This window comes from Periplaneta americana, chromosome 2 (assembly GCF_040183065.1).
Source record: "Periplaneta americana isolate PAMFEO1 chromosome 2, P.americana_PAMFEO1_priV1, whole genome shotgun sequence".
In the NCBI taxonomy this organism is placed as follows: domain Eukaryota; kingdom Metazoa; phylum Arthropoda; class Insecta; order Blattodea; family Blattidae; genus Periplaneta; species Periplaneta americana.
Genome location: NC_091118.1, coordinates 51,133,947 through 51,158,936, shown reverse-complemented (window position 1 = coordinate 51,158,936; position 24,990 = coordinate 51,133,947). Strand labels below are relative to the sequence as shown.

Sequence of the window (24,990 nt, the reverse complement as noted above, 5' to 3'; positions counted from 1 at the left end):
AACTGATGCATCCCGAAACTGACCGCCACGCTCAACTGATGCATTCAGTTCAGGCAACATTTTCTCTTGCACTCAACTGATAAACTCACAGGAAAGCAAGGGAAATACAAGGAGAACAAGGGGAATAAAATTCTAAGAAAGTACAAGGAGAACATTGGGAATACATTTAGAAGAAGAGGTATATTATGAGAAAAAGGGGAACAGTAGTGTTCTACGTGAATAATTTCTCGTTTTATTAAACAATCGTAATATTGGTTTATTAATTACAATGCACCCCTATGTCACTGGTATCTAGGTTTGTGGTTTCAAATACGCCCAAAAGCGATGGCCATTGTATCTCTTCCCTCAAAAGAGATAGGGCTTTTGTTCGTAAATTCACTTCACGCAGAGTAGCTGTTAATCAGTTTTACAACGGCTACATCTTTCCAGAGTGAGAATTCTGAGGCCCAAATGGGACTCATATGTGGTTCTATTGAATATCAGCTCGACTCATAATTTATCTGCAAGCGACTCCCTAACAATGTAAACAAATATGTAACATATTACAACTTACCTTTGTATTATGTTTCAGGAAGTAAGATGAATAACGCAATTTTATATTCAAATCATAACACTCTCCAGACGACAGTGTCAAGAAAAGTATTATCTGCATATATGGATAAATTGAGTTGGCAACCAGGGGATAGAATTTTGGATGTTGGCTGCGGTAATGGAAATACAACCGTTGAAGAACTACTTCCCAGGGTGCCCGGAGACTTTGAGGTGTTGGTAGGGGTGGATATATCGCATAATATGTTGGAGTTCGCCTCTAGTAAGTACACCAACCCGAAACTGAAGTTCATTCAGGCGGACATGGGCGCCGAAATACCAGCTGAATCCGAACTTAGGACCCCGGGATTCGATAAGATCTTCTCCTTCTTCTGTTTGCATTGGATTCCGGATCAAAGGTATATGGATCACGAAAAATATTAATAATTGAATATACAGGGTGATTCACGATTAATGACCCGTGCTTTAAGAATAGATTCTAGAGACCATTTTGGGCATAAAATATTATATAAATATTGGTCTGAGTATTAGTTTCAAAGTTATTAGTAAAAATCCAAACGCCATACTGTGAATCAGGCTTTGGAGGCTTTCATCGTGATACTAATATTGACACGTAAATTAACGGAGGGATGCGCTGTGAAGTGAAAGGGGAAGGCGAAGATAGCTCTGCTCGTATTTTGTACACTGGCGTTCAAAGGTACCCGCCTCTACAAATACACAATGACCGTTAATTTGTTCGTGTAAATGTGGTTTCTTTAGTTATTACTTCTATGAATAGAAAGCGAAGATGACAGTCAGTGTTTCCAATTTAATATATCCACATTACAAAATTCAAAATTTCTTCCCGTTCTAATGATTGTAAAGGCAATAAGTTTAGCTCAAAACAGCTAATATTGTCAATTATGAGAATAATTAATAGTTAATCAATATTATCATTTTCCGCAAAACTTTTTTTATCAGTCTCAATCAAAGTGGCAAGAATTGACAACTAACGGAACTATTTGTTATATCTTTGGTTCTGACAATCCGTGGTTAAAAAGTTCGCTTACAGGATCAGAAAATTGTCGGACAGATATCTTTGAACGCCAGTGTACGCCACTGCGCCAATCATGGACAGCCATATCGAGGTAAGTAACGCTAAGCATGTCATTCACATCCGTGTGGCCAAGTGTATTGATGTGGAAGGAGGGATATTTGAAAATGTGCTTCCAAACTGATGTATGTTTATTTTATGATTAATACAGAAATTTAATTAATATTTCTGTGTGTTTTAAGATTTTAAGTGAATAATTAATTCATAGTTCTGCTAAAAACCACTCCTACAATAATAATAATAATAATAATAATAATAATAATAATAATAATAATAATAACACTGAACAACGAGAATTTTGCTCCGACTTAAAACAATTTGTCCTTTATGATTTGATGTGAGCAGAATCCGAAAATACATCTATTTTCTTCGTATCACATAAGATTTTTAAGACATACTATGATTTCACTTTTCGATAAGCGCTCTCCCAGGAAATATCTGGCACGAGTTGGGGGTTGTAAACCAAATAAAAAGATCACGCATTTTATGAGTTTATGACCTATTTCCGGTTTCTTATGGTTGTTAGCATGTTATTTTGTACTTCTATTAAATAAACAGATATTGGCCTCTTTGATTCAGTAAATTTCATAACAGTTCAAAGTGAGGTCTACGCAATAAACAAACAAGAGCGTATGTAGTTTTCAGTATTTAAACGAAAAGTTTACCAGTTTGAGTGAAGGCAAAATAAAGGAGACCATTTTCATCTGTCCACTCATGTGAACCATTATTTTAACATCAGTTATTATTGGGTCTATTGGTGGATTAAATCAAATTTCAATCCGAAAAATCTGTTTTATATTATTTGGTTGAATTAATAATACTCAACATATATTTGCACACCTTGAACCACAAGGTACTCCCCCAATTCAAATTCGAAAAATTATGGCTGACTCTTTGTTTGAGAAAAACTTTCCATTACAGAAAAAAAGGCATGGCGCGGTTTCAAAGATGTTTGCTCAAATTTCCTTGGAAATTCTAGGGGAGGCAACAAATTCGAAATTGTGCATTGAGAAAATGGCGTGTAATATATGTTTCAAAATACACTTTCTACATTCTCATTTCCATTTGTTTCCTCCTCACTTTGGAGCTGTATGAGACGAGCATGGGGAAAGATTTCTTCAAGAAATATCTGAAATTGAAATATGATATAAAGGAAGATCATCATGCAGCATGCATGCAGACTATTGTTGGTTCCTTGTAAAAGACAGTTCCTGGTTTCGTTGTAAGCGAAAGTCATCCCGAAAATCCTTTTAAATGATGTTAAAATTCCGAGATTTTCCTTATTATATACGTGAAATATTTTTGTTGTTGTTCTGTTTTTTGGGTTTTGAAGTATGTAACATCATTTTTTATCCAGTACACCTTTTTTGAAGTATTATGAGGCATTTTGAAACCCTAGTCTGTCGTAATTTTATCAGTAGAAGTGAAAAATAAAAAAAGAACTCCTTTCACAAAAAAATAAATTCACTTTCCCCGGAAAATGGTACGTGATGGAGCAATTTGCATTTTCAATTCGGATTTAGGACACACATATTAGTAATATTGACTTATTTTCATTTCTGAGCAAGACAAAAAGTAAAAATTTGTTGTTCAGTGTAATAATAATAATAATAATAATAATAATAATAATAATAATAATAATAATAATAATAATATTAATAATAATCATCATCATCATCTAATAAGAATGACAAATGTTATTAGAGGAAATAAACATACATAAATCGTAAGTGGGACGTTTAAATGACTTACTGCAGTAGATGTTACAACGCTGCTTCCTTAGTCGCGTGTCGAGTTGTGTAACTACAACCATACTTTACGTTACTCACTTACCGCACCTCTTCCCCAGGTTTTTATCTGAGCGAACGTACAAGAGTAATGTCACAGTCTAGTATATACAGTCACGAAGCTTGAGTTGTAAGGGTGCTAGGAACAATAGACTGTGCCGGTACTATTTCGCATTGTCTACAGCGATCCTAGTAGTTAGCAACTATCTTTGGACGCATATTTACTACGTATTAAAGCTTCGTGACTGTATATACTAGACCAGTGATATCAAAGCAAAAGCATTTTTCTGATCTTGACGTCGTGCGCGGGCAGCAAGCGCTAAGTATGGAAAGAGGAAGGGTTGTGTATATGAATATGCAAACCTGTTGGATTAAGAAAACAGTGGTGCACATACTTCAAATGGAACGTGAGAATTTTATGTCGTTATTTTTATATGGCTTCTTTCTGTTTAATATTATCTATATTGTCTGTGAAACAAAAGTACTAACACTGATTTCTTAATATTGCATTTGTGTTTTAAATCTTAATAACATAATAAAGAATTAAGGAGGAATATTCACTTCAAATCCATTGTAGTATAATATTATACTGTATTAAGTGGATGAAAAACATCATTCATAAAGAAAGTGATATTCCAAAGAAAGAGATTGAGCATGACATGATAAGTTGGAATTAATATTGATGGTATCTTTAGCCTTACAAACGTAATCAATAAACTAATCAAAACAATATTACAGTACAAAGCAAAGTTACTTAGGTACTGTATCTGTTTTAAATGTAACTAATATTACATAACAAAACTCTTATCGCATTATGCTTTTAAGGTGATATTTGTGAGCAACTTCCTATCATCAGAATATTAAATTATTTTCTCGAAATGTGCTGAAGCTATAGAGCTGACATTTTTACAACACATGGACACGTATATTTTGCTTATGATGTAACAGTAATTGCTTTGTTAATTCATTTCCTTACAAACAATTTCCATGCGAATATTTTCAAAATTTTCAATACACTATCTTCAGTAATACGTACGAGTATATACGGTATATTAGATTTACGAAAACATTCTGTAAGGCTACTAAATAATAGGCCTATACCTGAAAATTTCACTTTTCTATACGAAAAGTTGAGAAAATATTTCTTTTGAATAAAAATATCAAACTTGTGAAAAATGACCATTACAATTAAAACTTACATTCTTATAATGCACTTATTCTTCCCAGGAAAATCTAAAAATTACCATGGATACAGTTTCAATAAGTTCTCTTCCCTTTATCTATTGAATCAGTGCTGGTCATCCCTGTATATAGCTCGACCAAGCGGCATATACTACCTCTTTCGTCTGTCTCTTTCCTTTCCGCTGTATAGCGCTCAGGCTCTCCTGGGCTGTATAGCGCGCTTGCTCCTTTGGGCATCAATTGACATGCCTGCACTGGACTGTGATAATGTTACGTCGGCATAATGGCAGTACTGCGCAGCGCCCGTCCGGGGAAAGCTAAGTGGCGAGGATGGGATGCGGTCAGACTGAGTAGAACGGATCTGTTCGCACGCCGCCGTACGACCGCTCGCCGTCCGTCAACACATTTTATTAGATAGAGGTTGGAGTGGGACCGGTCTGCATAGGAATGCTCTGTACATTCAGTCGTTCATATCGTAATTAAGTTCGTTGCCCAGACACTCAGGTGTAGACCTTAATTATTTCCGTCCTTGCAGGCAAGCAGTCAGGAATATATACAATATGTTACGCCCTGGGGGCGAAGCAGTTCTTGGGTTCGTAGCACGGGCACCTATGTACAGGGCGTTCGAAGTGCAGAGCAAGAAAGCTGAGTGGAAGCAGTACATGAAGGTGAGATATTCACAATTTAGTCGCAATATTCTTGATATCAAAAGGATCATTCATATCAAAAACAGATTAATTAATATCTGAAGAATTATTTCAGTTCATTAAGTTATTATTATTATTATTTTTTTTTGGTTCTTCTGTAATCTTTGGATTAGAACAATCATTACCAGAGCTAGGAAGTTGGTACAAAAACTGTTAAGTTGTATGAACTTGGACTAACTTACATCTCTAACGAATGAAAAGTAATAGAGCAGTTCTCAAGGCCAGTGAATCAGAACGACAAACATGTCGTCTTTGTTCCTGCAATAACTCTTATGTGTCATATTTACCGATTTTCAGATTTTTGCTCTATTAAATAACTTAAATAGTGATACAGCAAATAATACAATCTCCTATATGTAAATTATATTTCGTTTCGAAAATATAAGAATTCACAGTCTCCTATGTAAGGCTGCCATAGGATGAATAAATTTTTTTCCACCTACTGAAAAATTTTATATTTTGCACATAGAAGTTACTGCAGGAACAACGACGATATACATCCGTTGGTAACTAAACATATGCTTCAATCGTCCATGTGCTTAGAACAAGAAAATAACAAACAAGTACTATAAAAAAACAATAATTTTTAATTATAATATTCGTAACTCCCGAACTAAAATAATTTACCCATATATTTAAAAATAACATACAAATTATACAATTATGACTCTAGCCTCATTATAACAAATAACAATGAACATTTTCATTTTATGAAAAGAAATACTTCTTTTACGTTCAGAGGAAAATAAGAACAATATTATTTTGTACTCTGAAAATATTCGTTCTACGTCACAAGACGTTACTGAAGCCAATCTTAAATATGATACAGTATTTTTTACTATCATCGTCTGCGTATCGTCTGTAGCGAACGGGAGCAGGGTGGGGTGCGGGTGACATCTATACTCCTCGCTGTACTCAACTTAAATCTACAGTTTTCGTACGAACTTTCTACCTATGATCAATATAAAAGGCTACGCAGTTATATGGACATAAGTTTACTTTTCGTCTTTATGTTACTTCTACTATGTAAATACTTCATAAATGTAATTATGTCTTTTTTTCAAATCAACATATCTGTTACATTTCTATAGAATAGTACGCAAGGTCTTTTTTTTTAACTCAAGTTACATTTAAAACGTTGTACAGAAAATTAAAAAGAATGTTTACATTACAAAAAAAGATCCATTTCCCTCACCCAAAAAAATATAAATATCTAAATAGGTTTTCAATTTTTTTTTTCGGCTGGTTACGAAACGTTCATCCTCAACATGAAACAAATAAAATAACGATTTAACTATTCTTGTGTTATTTATTTATTTATTTATTCATTTACTTTGCTAATAACTGTAACATAAAATATAATATAAACAGAAGAACTTTAGCTTTAGAAAAACATCGCCTGTCTCCGAATTGTAGCGAAGATACCCGAAGGGAACTTTTCTTCTAGAGACCGGCCACTTTTTCTTCTGACAACTATACAGTGGAGACAAATTGCGTAGTTCATATCATTTGAAGTAGATCATGTCGGATTTACGAAAAATTTTATTAATCCTCAGTACACAAATAATAGTAGCATTCCATATGTGCGGAGAAATTATCATTATTATTACTGTTAATATTATTTTTTTAAATACATTTTCAGATATTGTATTTATAAAATTCATATATTAAAGTCGAAATAATTTTGAATTGTATTCTCATACTTATGAAACGAAATATATGAATTCTTTAATATTTTTGAACCAAAATGCAACACTGCTACAGTATTTAATCATAATAGTAATTTAGGCCCAAGAATATATAAAAAAAATTATATTTAAATATCATAATCTTGTCAATTCTAATAGTTCTAGGATTAAATTTAAAAAGTTATGTATGGATTTTATACAAAATTGAAAAATTACAAATTTAAATTTATATATTAATCTTGAATAATTTTGAGAGAAAAATTGTTCCGGGGCCGGGTATCGAACACGGGATCGTGTCGGGTAGCTCAGTTGGTAGAGCGTTGGTACGTTTAACCAAAGGCCCCGGAACAATTTTTCCCTCAAAATTATTCAAATCAACTTTACAGGGAGTTATACTTGAAAGCTTGACTTGCATAAAACACGTCACTGTTCGTTAACAGAAAACCACAATTTAAGTCACACAGAGTTAGTGTGCACTCAATGTTGGTTGCTTGACGGTTGTGGATATAGAGGGAAAAGGTGGATCGGTGTCGGGTACAGTTCCCGGGTAGCTCAATTGGTAGAGCGTTGGTACGTTTAACCAAAGGTCCCGGGTTCGATACCCGGGGCCCGGAACAATTTTTCCCTCAAAAATTATTCAAATCAACTTTACAGGGAGTTATACCTGAAAGCTTGATTTGTATATTATTCTTATTCCGTAGTAGACATAAGACAAATTGTATTATAAACTTCTTAATTTCAATTCAGGAATCCGCCCCTGAGCACGAGTTCTATTCTTTCACGAGCGAGCTAAAGTTAATTCTGTTTAGCTATACAGTATTATATTTTGTTACAATTATTAGCAAAATAAATAAATACATACATAAATAAAAAATAAACAAATTAAATAAATAAATAAATCTGGTGGCTCTCGTTCTGGATACGTTCATCTGTAATTTCTTTGGTTTGTAAACGATGATTTCGTTTCAGAGTACCACAGCACGCACTGAGCTCTCTTTCGTGCTCTTGTAAACTTTACTAATTATTCAACACCTGCAACAAAAGAATACAATAGAAAACACTAAACATTTTGAGTTACTTCAGATGACATCGCAAATCTCTAGGACTAATGGTTTCATTAATATCGGAATTAGGAATCAGGAAGGTTTATATAGACAGCATGCACTATTGAAGTTGGCGTGTGACTAGATTACGCAGTTTCTCATCGACTTCTATGGGCACACTACTGTCCAACTTTCACAGTCTATTGTTCCTAGCACCCTCACAACAAAAGCTTCGTGACTGCATATACTGTCCAAATTTCACGAGAGGATCACTGCGAGGGGAGTATGGTCCTTGCGGGGTAAGAGGAGAGAGTAAGCCAGTAACTCAGCGTTCTGGAAGGAGCAGGTGGATGGGAGTGGTGTCACTGGCCGACTGAGACAAACAAGACTAAGTCAATGGCCGGCCGGTTCCGTATCGGGGGTAGGTTATAAGAGTGGGGGAAAAACTCTCATTCCTTGCTCGGATTTTCTCGTGAAATGCGGACTGTACAATATCCACTGCCTTCCAAAAAATTATGAATTGTACCATACATGAAAGAACCACAAATTATCAGCGAGAAGTCAATAGTGACAAGATAAAATCGACTACTGGGTGTTCAGTTCAAAGTGCGTCATGGCTCTCTGTATGCCGTCATGTGGCTAGTCGATGAGCCTAGAGAATTCAATCTTCCTACACTTCCGCAGAGGTGTATTACCTATGTACCAGAGAAGTAGCCTAGCAAGTACGGCGTTCATTCTGAAGAGTGCTTACCGATACTTACGGTGACGCCGGTAGTGGCAGGAATGTGAACTGTTTCGAAACATGTACTGAGGTGAGTTTTTTCTTACTGTCGAGTTATAGGGAAAGGGTTTAGACGATTACTTACGTATTTCTTGACATTAATTTCGACGGTCAACATGGATACGGAGCATTTGATTTGTGTTGTGGAATGTTGCCGTACGCAAATGATGATAACAAATACCCTGCGTACCACTTGCCCGCGCAAAACAGTTCAAAAGAGGTTATGGTAGCACACAGACCTCCATCTGTTGCTACGACGTTCAAGTTCAGATTGAACGCATTGATTAATAGGCAACTTCTCTGACATAAAAGCTGAAACTCGCTTCAAATCGCTCACTCATCAACAGTGACGTCATGACACACTTTGAAATGAACACCCAGTATATCTCTTTTATTAATGATAGCTCTCACTGCTTTAAACTTGAGCGAATCTATAATTCCACAATATTGAATTTGTATGACCATAATAGTCAATTAAATTATTTTATTTATTCAGAATTGGGGCTTTTGGTAATTGATATTTCCAACGTTTCGGAATTACATGCAGGTTCTGTCATCAGAATATATAGGTAAGACCAGGTAGGTCTCCTACTTTGTTGGCAACTTACGCTAGGCTAATCCGGATAACTGAGCATATATAAATTTTACTTATTTTTATACTCTCTTGCAACACAATTTTCGAAAACAAGATCACTAATTTACCCGAAGCTTGAGAATTTAAACCATAAGAAAGAGATTTATAAACAAATAATTTTGTGAAAGTGGTCCGTATGCTTCCTCTGTTAAAATTAGTATTACCTTAGTCAATATAATATTCTTTGTATTAGTACATTATTTATCCCCTGTAATTTAACCGCTTATTTATATTCCAGGATGTTTGCAAATTTCTACCACCCTTACAAAAATCAATAGATCCTGCTGGAGATTTCTACAAAATTCTGCAGGATGCTGATTTCGAAATTCTAACCTGTTCCACTGAGAAACATCAACATGATTTCAATACAGCTCGTTGTCTCAAAGGTGATGAATTTGAAATCATTTTCACACATCACATCACTTATACATAATTATAAAGGATTTATTTATTTCAGGGTACGAACCATTCCACAAAGAATTACTCTTTAATTAAGTTTTCGCCACAGGATACGTCACATACACACCCATCTCACGGGGGTGTATTTTTCATGTAATCACACAGATCAGTTTCTGAATAGTAATGTTTTGAGCTTCACTTTTTCCTTATTTAGTTCTTACAAATTATTTTATGTGCAACAAAGCAAAAGAAAACAGAAATTAAGGATACAATACATTTATGAAAATAATAGCACAATTAGGCTGTACCAAACATTGGTATCTCATCTCTATATCTTTCATATTCTAAAAACATTTATTGATACAGTAAAACCTTGCTAAAACGAACCCTCTATAAAAAGGAAACCTGCACAAACAAAAAATAAATTTTGGAACGGAATGATTTGCTATGTAAAATAATACTTTAAAACGGAAAAATGCCTAACGCGAAAACGGAATCACTTTTGGGCAAAATTTAGATTTAAAAAACCGACTAAAACGGATAATTTTAAGCGTAACTGTTGCTAAATTCTTTCAAACCATTTTTAATTTTCCGATAATACTGTACGAAGCATGACATAATGTTCTGTGTGATTGTACATGCAATGATCTGGAAGAGTTTCGCTATTCTTTGTCAGGCGTTGGGGGTGAAGCTTCTCTAGCCATGTCACTATTCTGTGCTTATTGTTAAGGACCTGGGCAGGTTACTGACTTCCTGTACCGTTACTTCTTCCAACCCTCTTGCATTTTCTTTCGTTTATTCTCAGTTTTGTGCTGACAAGCCAATACATGATAAAGGACAGTGCGAGTAGAATAAAACTCTAAATAACTGCAGTGTCGTGTCAATTTAGTTTATTTATTCTGAGTTTTGTGTTAATATGCCAATACCGTGTTAAATAGCAGTGTGAATAAAGTAAAACTGTGCGTTTTAATAAAAAAGTCAAGATGACCAATTCTATCATGGAAGAGTGGCTTCATAATTTTAATGAAACAAGGAAACGTTTTTAGACAATGCTACCTGTCATCCAAGGATTGATTTGTCTAATGTGAAGTTAATCTCTTTTCGCCAAACACAACTTCAGTTACACAACCGATGGATCAGGGCGCAATTTACACTCTGAATTGATGAAGGACGCGAAGGAAATCCTACAACGTTCCCTTAAAAAAATCGCGGCAATGCACTTTAAAATAAATGTGAGGTCCAAGAAACTAGGGCACAGAGAGAGGGAGAGACAGAGGCTGCAATTACGTAAGTTAATAATTATGAAAATAGAATTCACTTTGCATGTATTGTAGTAACTTTTATTTCAAATTATTTCTTCATTGTGTTCTTCCTACAGTGAGCATACTGCAGTAGTCTATTCTTAGTTTTGCCAAAACTCAACAACGATAAACCTGTGAAAAAGGAAAAAAAAGAATCTGAAACGATCGCGTTTGGTTTAGGGAGGTTTTACTGTATGAAATAGATATGAAGATTCCACTGCAAGAATGATGGATGTCATTTGGAATACATTTTGCAGGAGAAGCAATTGAAAGTTTGAAATGCTTAGCGCTCAAAGCTTAACTGTAATTTTCCGATCATTACTGGACAATGACTATCAGTGTTAATGCCATATAACTCTCTATGTACATTCTATAGGTCTAAGTCTTAAGCTATGCATTGAGAGTCTTGGTTCATTTTCGACAAGAAATTGACATCCATCAGTGCAATGGATTCTTCATATCTTTCGTCATTTCTTAAATTCCAAATTTTGTCATAGTAGAGAGAGTTTAAAGGTATCTTCATCATCAAATTCTATCGTGTACATATTAGGACTTCTCGCCTGTTCCGCCACAGGTGAGCCGGTCTTTTCGTCACTTTTCCGGCCTTCCAAGGTCTCTCTTCCTGTTAGATCTTTAAGCAAGCAATCTTTGATGTAGCCTGTCGCTGGGCATCCGTGATATATGTTCATACCAGTTATCTGGTAAACTTTTATGGTTTCAGTGATGGTTGTGATGTGCAATTCCTCTCTGTTGTAAGCATTCCGTTTATGATCAAAAAGAGTAGAGCCGGCTAGGGGTCTTAGCAGTGTCATCTCAGCCGTTTCTATTCTTCGGAATTGATTTGATGTTAAGGCCCATGTTTGTAATTCATGTAATAAAGTTGGGATTGCCATAGCTTTATAAAACTTCAAAATTGTCTCTGGTCTGACTAATATTGATTTTATTGTACCTAAAAGTTATTGAAATCTGGCAAATATTATGTCTACATCCCTAGAGTTTATGTAGGACAGATTACAACAGAGGAAATTGAAGTCACTGACTTGTTCTATACACTGAATATATTAATAATAATTTTAGATCTTTGATTATTTTTCCTTTAAAAGCCATTATTTTAGTTTCCTTTGTAGAAATGTTCAGATTATAATCGTTTGCTATTTGTTATAAAGTGTATATTGGCTTTTGTAAATTGTTTTCCAGTATCTAATTAATACCATTTTTTCTCAGATTCTGTGAAGGCGATTAATCCTTTCGTTGACCGTATACCAGAAGATCAACAAGAAGATTTCTTGCTTGATTTACTACTTGAAACGACAAGAATAAAACATCTGGAAACTAACGAAGCACATGACAAAGTCACGATATTTCGTATCGAGTTCTTAGTCGCATATGTGAAAAAAAAATAAAATAAATATAATAAACAAAATTAGACACGGGAAAAACTGAAATACATCCCCTATTTAGTTCCTGTTCGTATTTAGGATTTTTAGTGACAGAAAACAAACTATACTACCAGGAGCTATTAGTAAATTGTAGCCTCACAATTTAGGGTAAGGAAAAGTATATTCGTGATATTTTTAATATTATGGCTGGTTTTCCTCATTTTGGGAATGATACTATATTTTTCCATTTCTATTACATTATTGTAACAAGATATAAAACAGAGAAGTGTATTTTCTATTTTCTTAATTTTAATTATTAATAAAAAAATAGGATTGAAAATGTGCATGTTTGGTAAGTAATTTTGTGATAGGGGTAGGGTATCTAATTTCGTGATCGTGGTATAACAATTTCGTGAATGAAAGGATTACATAGTTATTTAATATTAGGTCTACCCTATATTTATATAAATTCACAATAGTGTTTTAAAACAGTAAACTATTTGACGACCTCTTATTTATGCAAGTCTATAAATGTATTTCAATGATATACAAACATTTAACAGTTTTAACAGTTCATTATGAACATTATGTAGATTAATTTGAACGTTTTACAGGGACTGTTGATGTAAAAATAAGAGTTCGTCTGGACAACAGTCTCTCAAACATCTTAGGGCTAGTAAAGTTAAAAACATGAAACAAAGAACGAAAAGATGAAACATAAACTCATTTACGATTCTTGTGAGTTCTTGGTAGCAAGATTTCCAGCAGCCCTTATTGTGAGATTGTATCTCTGTTTAAAATGGAACCGCCATCATTTACTGGCACTTTCGCTATCTGCATTCAACAAATATTCTCGCCCGACCTTCCTGGTTATCTTGTGTGCAACTTTCATTATTGCACCGTCAAGCCAAATCTCAACTCCTGCATTTCCATAATAAGAAGGTGGTTCGGAGGGTAACGCACAATAATTTTTTTCTGCATTCGTATTGCGCCTGAGTTGTTGACATTTCACCGAGATATAGTTCGAAGTTTGCACTACAGACACAATTTGTTTTGCATGTGCAGCTCTAGCGAGAGAAGCTCGTGTGTGAACTACGCAACAAAGATGGCGCGCATTTTACTGTCGTCATCTTGTGAAGAGCAGCGAAGTGTTGTGCGATTTTTGTGGGTTAATAAACGTAACCCGAGTGAAATTCACAGAGACATGTGTGGCTGTAAGGAAAGACTATATGGACTGTAGCAATATCTACATGTGGTGCGCATTCTTCGTAGACGGCCGTGAGAACCTATGTGATTCGCCACGTTCCGAGAGGCCGGTAACAGCAGCAACCCAGCGGAATGTTATAGGCATTGAGGCGAAATTTAGAAAGACCGGCGAATCCAACTGCGAACCTTATCTCAGCAGTTCAACATTTCATACGGTGTGGTGTACGATATCGTGCATGACACATTAAAATTTCATAAAGTTAGTGCCCGCTGGATGCCTAAGAACCCGACAGGCGACCACAAGGGCCAGCGAATGATAACATGCTTGGACTACTTAAGGTGTTACGCTGCAGAAGAGCATGACTTTCTGAAAGCAATTTTCACTGGTGATATGTTCTGGGCGTACCGCTACACGCCCGAAACAAAGCAGGCTTCTATAGAGTGGAAAGATGCTGCATAAATAAAAAAATTCAAAGTGACGCAATCTGCAAAGAAAGTGCTTATGACAGTGTTCTGGAATATGCATGGTGTTTTGTTGGTGGACTTTACTAAACATGGGACCTTGTGGATGCTGCAGCCTACATTCAAACGTTGGTAAAGTTGTGTCGTGCCCTTTTGTGACAAACGCCGTGAGATTAATGCCGGCGATGTCAAACTTCTTCATAACAATGCTCGCCCCCATGTTGTGGCTTTTGTTCGTCTGAAAATGAACACATTTGGTTGAGAGGTGCTCCAGCACCCACCATACAGTCCAGACCTTGCAGCGCAGGATTTTAATCTGTTTGGTCCCATGAAGAAATTCCTGGACGGCCATCGCTTTGCGACCGATGCTGAAGTGCAATCAATTGTCCACAAATGGCTATACTCCAACCGATCGGACTTCTATGAACATGGTATAGTGAAACTGGCACCACGATGGGAGAAATGTGTTGAGAAACATGGCGCCTATGTAGAAAAGTCGCTGAGACTTGTGAGTTCATTTGTGTATTTTTTAGTTTTCTTTACTTATTAAACTTTTCTTTTTAATTATCGTGCGTTACTTTCCGATCCACCCTCGTATAATTAATATATAGCCATCAGACGTAAGAGCAAAAAGCCTTCCTAATTTAGGAGTCTGATTTTCATTACCATCATTTCTGCTCATGAAATCTTTGAGAGAACTTCATGACACATCCATTTGTTTTGTAGCTTTATAGTTAGATATTTTCTGCTCCCTCACCATTTTGGCGGCTGCAATAAGCTGATTGCACCGTATTTCCTGTATATTGTCTGTTTTCCCATGTTAGACCTAAAATCAAAATAGGGTAGATAATTTCGTGATAGGCACTAAATTAATAAAAATAGATAGAATTGAAGTACGTTTTACGGGTAATAATTTTCTTCGAATAATCCTGGCAAAGGTACAGAAACTTTGCTATAGGCCAAAATAACGAGGCTTGTTCGGCAGCCATCACTTTCACGAGAAGAAAGCTAAGAAATCGCATCAATTTCCTAAGCTTTAATTGACGCCATTGATATCAGTAATATAATCTAAATATATTTATAGTTAGAGGAAATGAAGTACTATAGTATAATACAAGTATGGACTTCTTACTTTAAATATTTGCTCAGTAATCAAAACAACACTACAAACAGTTCAAAAGCTACCGAAATTCTTAAGAATATACGCTGATCACAATATAACTTTCTGTTACAGCCAGCACAAGCAAACTAAGATGGAATGAATCATGTTTCGATATCCGTCACACAATGCAGTATTACTAGCAGGCGCTATAACTATTTCCTACAATAGGCATGTTCTTGAAAGCTTTTCCAAAAATTATCACGAATGTACCTATATCACGAAAAAACCTTTCCTTACCCTATATAAAACAATCGACTATTTATATGCTATGTTGTTGACAGTGAGGGATATTCCGGGATAAAAATGTGTGTACCCGTATTAGGCAATTACAAAAAAATATACATAAATGAAAAGATTGGAGCAATGTATGGTAGTTACACTCTACAAAGAATATCAGGGCAGTTTGTACCTAATAAATATATGCAAGCGTAAAGGTAGGCCTATAGATGAAGAGCAAGATAACTTGTACCTATTGACTGTAGAACGTTTCTAATGAAATATACAGGCTATATGCAAATTGGTGTCAAATATTTTACAGACATATTCCTAATTACAATATATTGAACAACTTTCATATTAACATGATCCTGAAGATGCTTAGCTTCAGAATTAGGTACTTTACTTTACAGATTGTTACAAATAAGCTATTGGCACAAGTAATACTAAGGAACTCGCTACAAAAAAAAAAAGCTCAAAGCGGTCTCCTTTTACGTGATGTATCCTCTGAACCTGCGTTCTTTGCTTTGGCATAGGTTCTCTGTTGAAAACGCCTACACTGTTTTCTATTTGTTCAAATCCACATAAGATACGCTGTCACAGAACGTCAATATTAAGTACAGGAGTTGCATAAACTATGGACTTAAAATGTTCCAGAGACAAAAATTCATTTGATTTAAATCTGGCGATCGGGCAGGCCATTCAATGGATACTCCTCGATCAATCCATGTTTTTGGAAAAAGGCGATTCAAATGAGGACGAACTCCCAAAGTAATGTGAGCTGCAACGCCATCATGCAGGTATTCGGCAGATAACGTCAAGAAGTACAGCATTCATTAAATGGTGCAATTCGTTTCTGTATCTGGTATCTGGCTCGTAAGAGATAGGGACCAATAAAATGACAAAGAAACAAAGGAAAATAAATATCACTGCCTGTTCTAAAGAAAAAGTTACAACATGAAAGCAATTTGAGTTGACAGCTCTTCAGGAGTCAAATGTACCAAGGCAAAATACCTTAGAACTATGAAATTAAGATCATGTTTATATGAAATATGTTCAATATTACAAACACGTCCCCAAAATATTTCACACCTATTTTTATGCATTCTCTATAAAGCGTTTTTAAAGAAATATTTCATGTTGTCTTTTATTCCAAAATTTGTATGCATTTCAATTAAAAATGTCCCACTATAATTTGAATTAATTAGTTGTACTTAAAATGGGTCTACATCAGGTACATATGAAACAATATAATAATTTAAACAACTGTAGCGCAAATTTGTTTTTTAATTATGTGTTTAACATTTTGAAGACATTGGTCCATCTTCTAAAATTAGAACTTGGATTGGAAGGAATGCTCTTGCATATTTTATAAAAGTGATGTCTAAATTCATCTTTAATATTATAGGAGATAAACTCTCTTAACGGGATTCAGATATATCTAAATACATGCTTTACAGAGTAATAAATCATGCTATAATTGTTAAAGTGTTGCGAGTTTGAATAAATAAGATATTGCACCTTAAAACTATTTATTTTCTGATGAGTGTCAATAAGTTTATTACGCACAATATACTTAACTTTATTTCAATCTGTAAATGAAGGGAATTATAGGATGGGGTAGCTTATTTAAATCAAATTTTAATCCACTTTATTTATTACAAAAGAAAATAATTAAAATGTGTCTTTATAAACCTATTGATTTTCCATCTCAAAAGTTGTTTTTAGATTTTAATGTTCTTAAAATTATCATATTCTTCTTCTTCTTCTTCATGGTATAGGCCTCATGGCCTGTTCCGGCTCAATATTCCATCGCTTTCTTGGTCTGCCAGGTCTTCCTCGTGGTTTATAATTCCATACCAACTTCGGAAACCTTCTACAATCCATTCTCTGTAAATGGTCGATCCATCTTTTCTTAGAATCATAGACTTGCTGAATTATAGGTTTAATTTCTAATTCCTCCCCTATGCGTTCATTTCTTATATGCTCCAGTCTTGTATAGCCCTTGCCTACTCTTAGAAATTTATTTTCTAATGACTGTATATAATTAATTTCTTTCTGTCTTAGGACCCAATTCTCACTACTATATAAGAGGGATGGCACTGCTATAGCCTTATAGAATTTTAATTGTGTTTCCTATCTTGTTTTATTTCCTAAAACTCTTCCGATTGTACCACACATATATTGTTCTCAAAATAAGACAAATTAATTATATTGTATTAATAAAATTCATACATAAAAATCGAAATAATTTTGAACTGTATTCTCATAGTTATGAAACGAAAGGTATGTATTATTTAAGACTGATTTAAAATGGAACAATGTTACAGTATTTAATCGTGGTAGTAATTTAGTCCCAAGAATATATAACAAATTTATATTTAAATATCCTAATCTTGTCAATTCTAATAGTTCCAGTAAAAAAATTAAAAAGTTATGTATGGATTTTATGAAAATTGAAACATTGTAAATTTAAATTTATATATTCTTATTGTGTAGTAGACATAAGGCAAATTGTATTATATACTTCTTAATTTCAATTCAGGAATCCGTCCCTGTGCACGAGTTCTACTCTTTCAGGGGTGAGCTAAAGTTTTTCTGTTTATTTATATTTTGTGTTACAATTATTAGCAAAATAAACAAATAAGTAAATAATAAAATTGACATATACAGGCTTCAATATCATAACCCTTTTAGTTTTTACTTGTCACAAATTTAAGTATTATTATACATTTAAGTCAAAATATATCTACATCTACAGAAATGATGGCTGGATCTTCCAATAACAAGGTCGAACAGAAAAAAGTATGACGTATTTCTCATTTTGTAATAAATTCGGCGATAAAATAGAGCAGTACTTATAGTGAATATCTCTGACTGATTTAAAATGCAACACTGTTACAGTATTTAATCATAGTAGTAATTTAGTCCCAAGAATATATAACAAATTTAGATTTAAATATCCTAATCTTATCAATTCTAATAGTTCCAGTATAAAAATTAAAAAGTTATGTACGGATTTTATGGAAATTTAAAAATTGTAAATTTAAATTTATGTATTCTTATTGTGTAGTAGACATAAGGCAAATTGTATTATATACTTCTTAATTTGAATTCAGGAATCCGCCCCTGAGCACGAGTTCTACTCTTGCAGGGGCGAGCTAAAGTTTTTATGTTTATTTATATTTGTGTTACAATTATTAGCAAAATAAATAAATAAATAATAAAATTGACATATATAGGCTTCAATATCATAACCCTTTTAGTTTTTACTTGTCACAAATTTAAGTATTATTATACATTCAGGTCAAAATATATCTACATCTACAGAAATGATGGCTGGTTCTTCCAATAACAAGGTCTAAGAGAAAAAGTATGACGTATTTCTTATTTTGTAATAAATTCGCCGATAAAATAGAGCAGTACTTATAGTGAATATCTCTAAAATATTAAATCACGAAAAAACATATGCATACTGTCATATGGTTTCATTTGAAGGCTTCATACGCTGTCCAGCCCTGAGCCCACTTTATCACATTCGGTTATTTAGAATTATTATGGTCGCTCGCTATATTCCATCATGATGTTACAGCCGAGGTGATCTAGTGATCTATTATACAGCGAAATATTTTTGACGTAATAGGAGAGATATAAAATGGAATCAGTTTGGGTATTTCAGCGGATTCAATGTTATTTTTTATTAGATTTCTTAGAAATAACGTCGAATGTTATGATCAGTTTCCTTTTTCTTTTTGTGTGCAAATTATTCCAGGACAGAATAAAACTGAATGTGGTACGACTATGATATGATTCAAACAAATAATTAATTTATACATATATTTGGCTTCTGAATATCTTTTCTTTCCCCGAAAAATTTAATCACTTTCCGCGCTCAGAGAGTTGAAATATCTTAAGGTTTTAATGAATTGTGAGTACATTTGAAATAGTACGTTTCTCGACCTCGGGATATTAAATAACAAATTCCTTCTACATGTAACTAGAGGGTTGAAAATGGAATACGTTTGAGTATTTAGCGAAACCAATGTTATTTTTTAACAGTATTTCAGTATTTTTATGTTCAATTTTCTTTACCTCTTTTAAGATCAAAGTTGTTAATCTTGTAATATTATTATCAGTTATAACTATCATCATTGCTATCTCTGTTTTTCTTTCTTTTTTTCTTGTATTAGCTCGACGAGAGATCTACAGTCTTCTTTTGACACTGCTGACCCTTTACAGGGCTTTAATTAATTTGTATTATTTTCAACGGTGTTTGTATTTTTTTTTTTTGTATTTATATGTGCAATCTGGTAGGATGGAAGAGAAGGCCTTATGGCCTTAATCCAGTCAGATTAAATAAATAAATAAATAAATAAGTAAATAAATAAATAAATAAATAAATAAATAAGGAAATAAATAATATTTAGGTGTGAGAGTGGGAATTAAGTGCCAATTCCACTACGGAACAACAATTTTAAATGTCTCTAACGTCGGTTGCAGTGAACATATTAATACGAAACATTTTCTATTATGAAGGTGATTTATTTTCCTATTAGAAATGGGGGGGTCAGAAGCAAAGGGGTATAAGTACACTTCAGTTATTTGTGAGAACATGTGGTTGAAAGTACTTAAAATTTCGTAAATACCGTGAAATGTTTTAGTTTGCCCTGGATGCAGTGAACTCATGTTCTTAGAAATGTCACTTTTACCCCTTTGCTTCTGACCCCTTCAAATATGTTAAAACAAAAAGATCCTTGAACCCAGTCTTATGTTAATACCGCTTAAAAACAAATACAAGAACACCTTACCTGTGTCACAAAAGATGTTCTAAATGTCCTCTTCTTTGAATATATGTAATTTATACAACTGCTAAAATAATTCTTTATGAACTAACGGTAATCTTTTCTTATGAAATGATCGAAATGACTAGACGGATGGGATATCTTTTCACGTTTTTGCGTAACTTAGAACTACAAAACAAGTTTCAACATGCTGTACATCATTACCAAAAAAGTATAAAAGAACACGATAGTTTGCACTGCACTACACTGCAATACATACGAAGGAGTAATCTCTCCAGTGTTCTCGAAAAATATGAAAACATGTTAGCTTGATCAACAGGGACATCATTTTATTTTAATAACATTTCCAATATTAACCTGGCTATACCTTTGGATTAACGGTTGAGAACCGGAAACACCGTTTGCTACCCCCTTGCACGACTGGAGTTCGATGATACTGGCGTAAAATACAAAATAATCACTTTACTAGGCATAGGAGGGAAGAAAAGTAGTTCATCCATTTACGTAAACTAGGAAATATCGCGATTTTGAGTTTGATGATTTTCAATAGGTTTTTGTTTCTTCAAAGTACAGTACTATATTAACAATGAGCGTTTTTACTCACTAACTGAGCTATCCATTCGGAGGTATTCATTATGCAGTGTATATTGTACTGTCTACAGTACATTAGCGTACAATAAAGAGAATGAAGTTAAATTGAATAATAATCATAATATTAATATTTAAACACATTTTTGAAAATGGGGCCGTTCATTTCGAAACAGGCTTCAGTTCTTTTGTGCATATTATCGGATTATGGACTATTGTACCTAATTCCAATTATCAGTTTCGTCCTTCATACTAGTAATTCATGTTGAAATAATTCTGTATCTACTCTATAAAAGAGTATCTTACGTACTGTAAATTCAATCTTCACTTCTGCCCGATCCGAAAAGATAAAATTACTCAGACATGCTATCTACTGTCCGTCCAAGTGGTTTTGTCGCACGGTCGTAGAAAGGGGGGAAATCACGTAACAGTTAATTACTTAACAAGACCCTTTTACTTAAGTTATTTTAACAGTTCTATAATAATACGTAGACGTCCAATTCTTAACAGAAATTAATGTTTTCAGAAAAGAGCTAAGACAGCCCAGCGACAAGCCTTTACAGAGGAGCGAGCAGAAGCGGGTGGGTAAAACCGGGATGCAACGTAGGCAAACGGAAGACAGTAGGCCTATCTGTGCGGAAATATGATTCAATATTGAAAGCTCTTTTGTCACCGGAAAACGCGAACATATTTCTGGAACGTAATATACTCACTCAGTACTGTTTAATATGACCGTAAGGCGACTTTGACTGCATATGCGGCCTTGGTTCTCTGTGGAACACGCTTGGAAGTTTTCTAGTAGAGGGGTGGGAGTAAAGTACATTCAAACACCCAGGTACAATACAAATTGAAGTAAAAATAAAATGATGTCCCTGTACATTAAGCACAAAATAGTAATCCCTTCAATATCTCCCAATAGATTGACAAGCAAACATTCCCATGGGGACAGGTAAAAGTGTTAAATCGTTTTCTTCTACCTTGTGAATAATGTCAAAAGAAGTGTGTATAAAGATTTTTGCCACTCGACCGCAATTACGAGGCCATCCAGAAAGTGATTTTCCCTGGGGCCGTTTACATTTATTGAAATAAATACAGCAATTATTGTTGCGCTATATCCCGCACTGCAATTGAGACAATTGTCATACAGTGGGATCAATTTTTGTATGCTTGTGTCGTTAAGTCTGCCGCCTGGAATCGGAACCAGAGTTTGACAGCACCTATCTGTCGATCCCATTCTACAACAAATGTCTCAGTTCTGGTGGGGAATATGTTGAAAGACAGCAACAAGTGCTGGGTCCGTTCCAATAAATTTTTCCAATCAAAATGTGTTTTCTTTCTGTTAACGGCCCCTGGCGAACATTTTTTTACGGCCCTTGTATTTGTGGTCAAGTGTTCAAAATTTGTATAAGCAATTCTTTTGACATTATTAACATGGTGAAAGAAAAAAAAATAACTTTTTATCTGCCCCAACAGAATGTTTACTTGTGAGGTCCGACAAACATCCTTGACCTTCGTCGAGTACGACAAGTGCACTGTAGAAGACAAAGATTTTGTACTTCCTATTGCTTAAAACATGGACAACCCTGTGATAGTGAGGCTACTGCTGCTACTACTACCACTACTTCTACTACAAATATCAGTACTACTAACCAGCACTACCAGTACTATTGCTACCACTACTACAATTTTTTACGTTTACTACTGCAAATATTACTAACACTACCACTATCTGTATCTTTATCAGTAATATTATGTCATTGTGTACGAAAAATTACATAAAAATAGTTCCAAGTATATATCAGTGGTTTTTATACATCTAGTGATGTTTTAACCTAGTACAGCGCCGTGTGATTATGCAACTTGCTTTGAAGTGTAGTATAAATTCAAGGGATCACTCCAGGGGTTGTTAGCCAGATGAGAGTGTTTATAGGGCCGTTAATAGGGAGTGGTATGTACTTCGAACATGTTCGCCATGTAACTCGAAATCAGACGAGACTGTGGGTGAAATATATGCGTCTGGACTCAATTCAGGGAAGGGTCAATACCAGCATCACATCCATGTTGATTACAGTATATAAAAATAAGAATTCTCACATACGTGGGCCGTTGTGCCTTGGACATAGCGCTAATACGGGGAATTAAAATATATGACATTACTTTTCAAATTTGATTGGACTTAATGCGTTCTTTGGATAAAAATAAAACAAAATTTAATCATAATATACTTGTTGAGTAAACGTATGTACAGTAACATCGCTTGCAGTTTTCCAGCTTTTAATTTTATGACGACATGTTATAAGAAGAGATATAAGGGATGAATAGAGAAATATTTTATTTATTTTATTGCTAGTAAATTTCAAATGAATACAATATCATATTATAATACAATGCAATACAATACAATACAATACAATACAATACAATACAATACAATACAATACAATACAATACATTACAATACAATACAATACAATATAATATAATATAATATAATGTAATATAATATTATCTATATATATAATTTGAACTGGTAATGGAAATTACGGGAAAACGGCTGAACGGATTTTAATGAGTGGCCCCTCATTTTCATGCCTGGCATCCAAAGTTTTTCGGAAAAGTAGTAGTTTTCAGTGAAATGTCAATTTTCCTACATAATTTTCCTATTTTCCAAAATCCATCTGTTGTCAGTTTTCAGAACTAATTTAACGAATCACGGCCGACTTGATTGAATTTCAGAACAAAACACACACTAGAATAAACAATAGGCTATTACACGAAGGCCATGACCTGCAGGATTGCCGACATATTTAGAGCTCAATTCAATTTGTTATTAAAAACTGATTCTGCAGTGTATAATTTTCTGAGTACAGCTGTGTATTGGATATTCAAATCTACGAAACTTGAGGTGGTTTGATGACATTATTACCATTAGAAATTAAATATTATTATAGTTAATATCATAATGCATCTATTTTTCATTAATTGTACATAATATTGATGGTATATTGATGACATGAAAGTGAAACGTTTTGAGGTTATGTAAGTAAATGTAGAGAATATCTTAATTTAGATCTTCATTTCTATAATTTACTGAGTGGCTGCTATATATAACTACAAAACTTAAGTAAGATAATAATATTGTTATTAAAAATCAAATATTTTTATACTTATTAACCCAGTGGGGTTGGGTCTTTTTCATATACTTAATGGCGGTGTAGTGTAGATATTGATATGTGTCATTGTCTTCAGTATTGGCTCGAGAGAGCGCAAAAGTTACAGTTCCTAAGGAAAGATCAAAAGGTATTACTTATTGATAAAATAAGAGGCCTAGAAAATTGTGTAGTCTCCAGATCATTTCAGCAAGATCTCTTAGTAGGATAAAATGATTTTACGCTCTACATTTCAAGTTCTATATGCAGCAGCTATACGAAAATGCTATTGTTCGAAAGCTTAGTAAACCTGACATTTTTTTAACTTTTGCCTACAATCCACAATGATCTGAAATAGCTACTGCTATCGTCCTGACATTGATACTTGCGTTTTCGCGTTGAAACTCAAAAACTGAAGTTGGATAGGTTCAATAAAAAGCATTTGGCCTAAAAAAATCCATTCAAAGGGAGTATGTTTCATTATTATGGAAGCAAATAACTATCAAAAAGACAAGTATTCTTCAATGAAAATAAATCTGAAAAATTTTTATTTGAACGTCTAACGAACTTAGTTTGTAGCAGCATTTGCTGCACAAGCCACTAGTATTATATAATACATATATACAATAAAATCTAATAAGTATAATATAAACTAGCCCACTCCTAAATGAGTAAAACTCGTGCTCAAAAGGGAACATACTTTTATATTTATATATTTTAAACACATTTCCAAAAACAATTTTTTTCATTCTCAATGGCAGTATGTAAGTTACTTATTTTCCCATTTTTAGATTTTTTATGTAAGGAGCTCTTTTTCAAAACCTCTCTAGTTCACCTGATATCGAAAATAAGCTTTCTGTGT

General features: G+C 34.0%; 1 protein-coding gene across 1 annotated transcript; it reads left to right on the top strand.

The window, feature by feature from the left end:
• Positions 1-577: 577 nt before the first annotated feature.
• Positions 578-18,253, top strand: LOC138695168 (juvenile hormone acid O-methyltransferase-like). Its single transcript, XM_069819626.1, has 4 exons — positions 578-947; positions 5,108-5,279; positions 9,703-9,850; positions 12,389-18,253. Exons 1-4 carry the CDS (start codon positions 580-582, stop codon positions 12,565-12,567), a joined length of 867 nt encoding a protein of 288 aa, XP_069675727.1. The 5' UTR covers positions 578-579; the 3' UTR covers positions 12,568-18,253.
• The last annotated feature ends 6,737 nt before the right edge of the window (positions 18,254-24,990 follow it).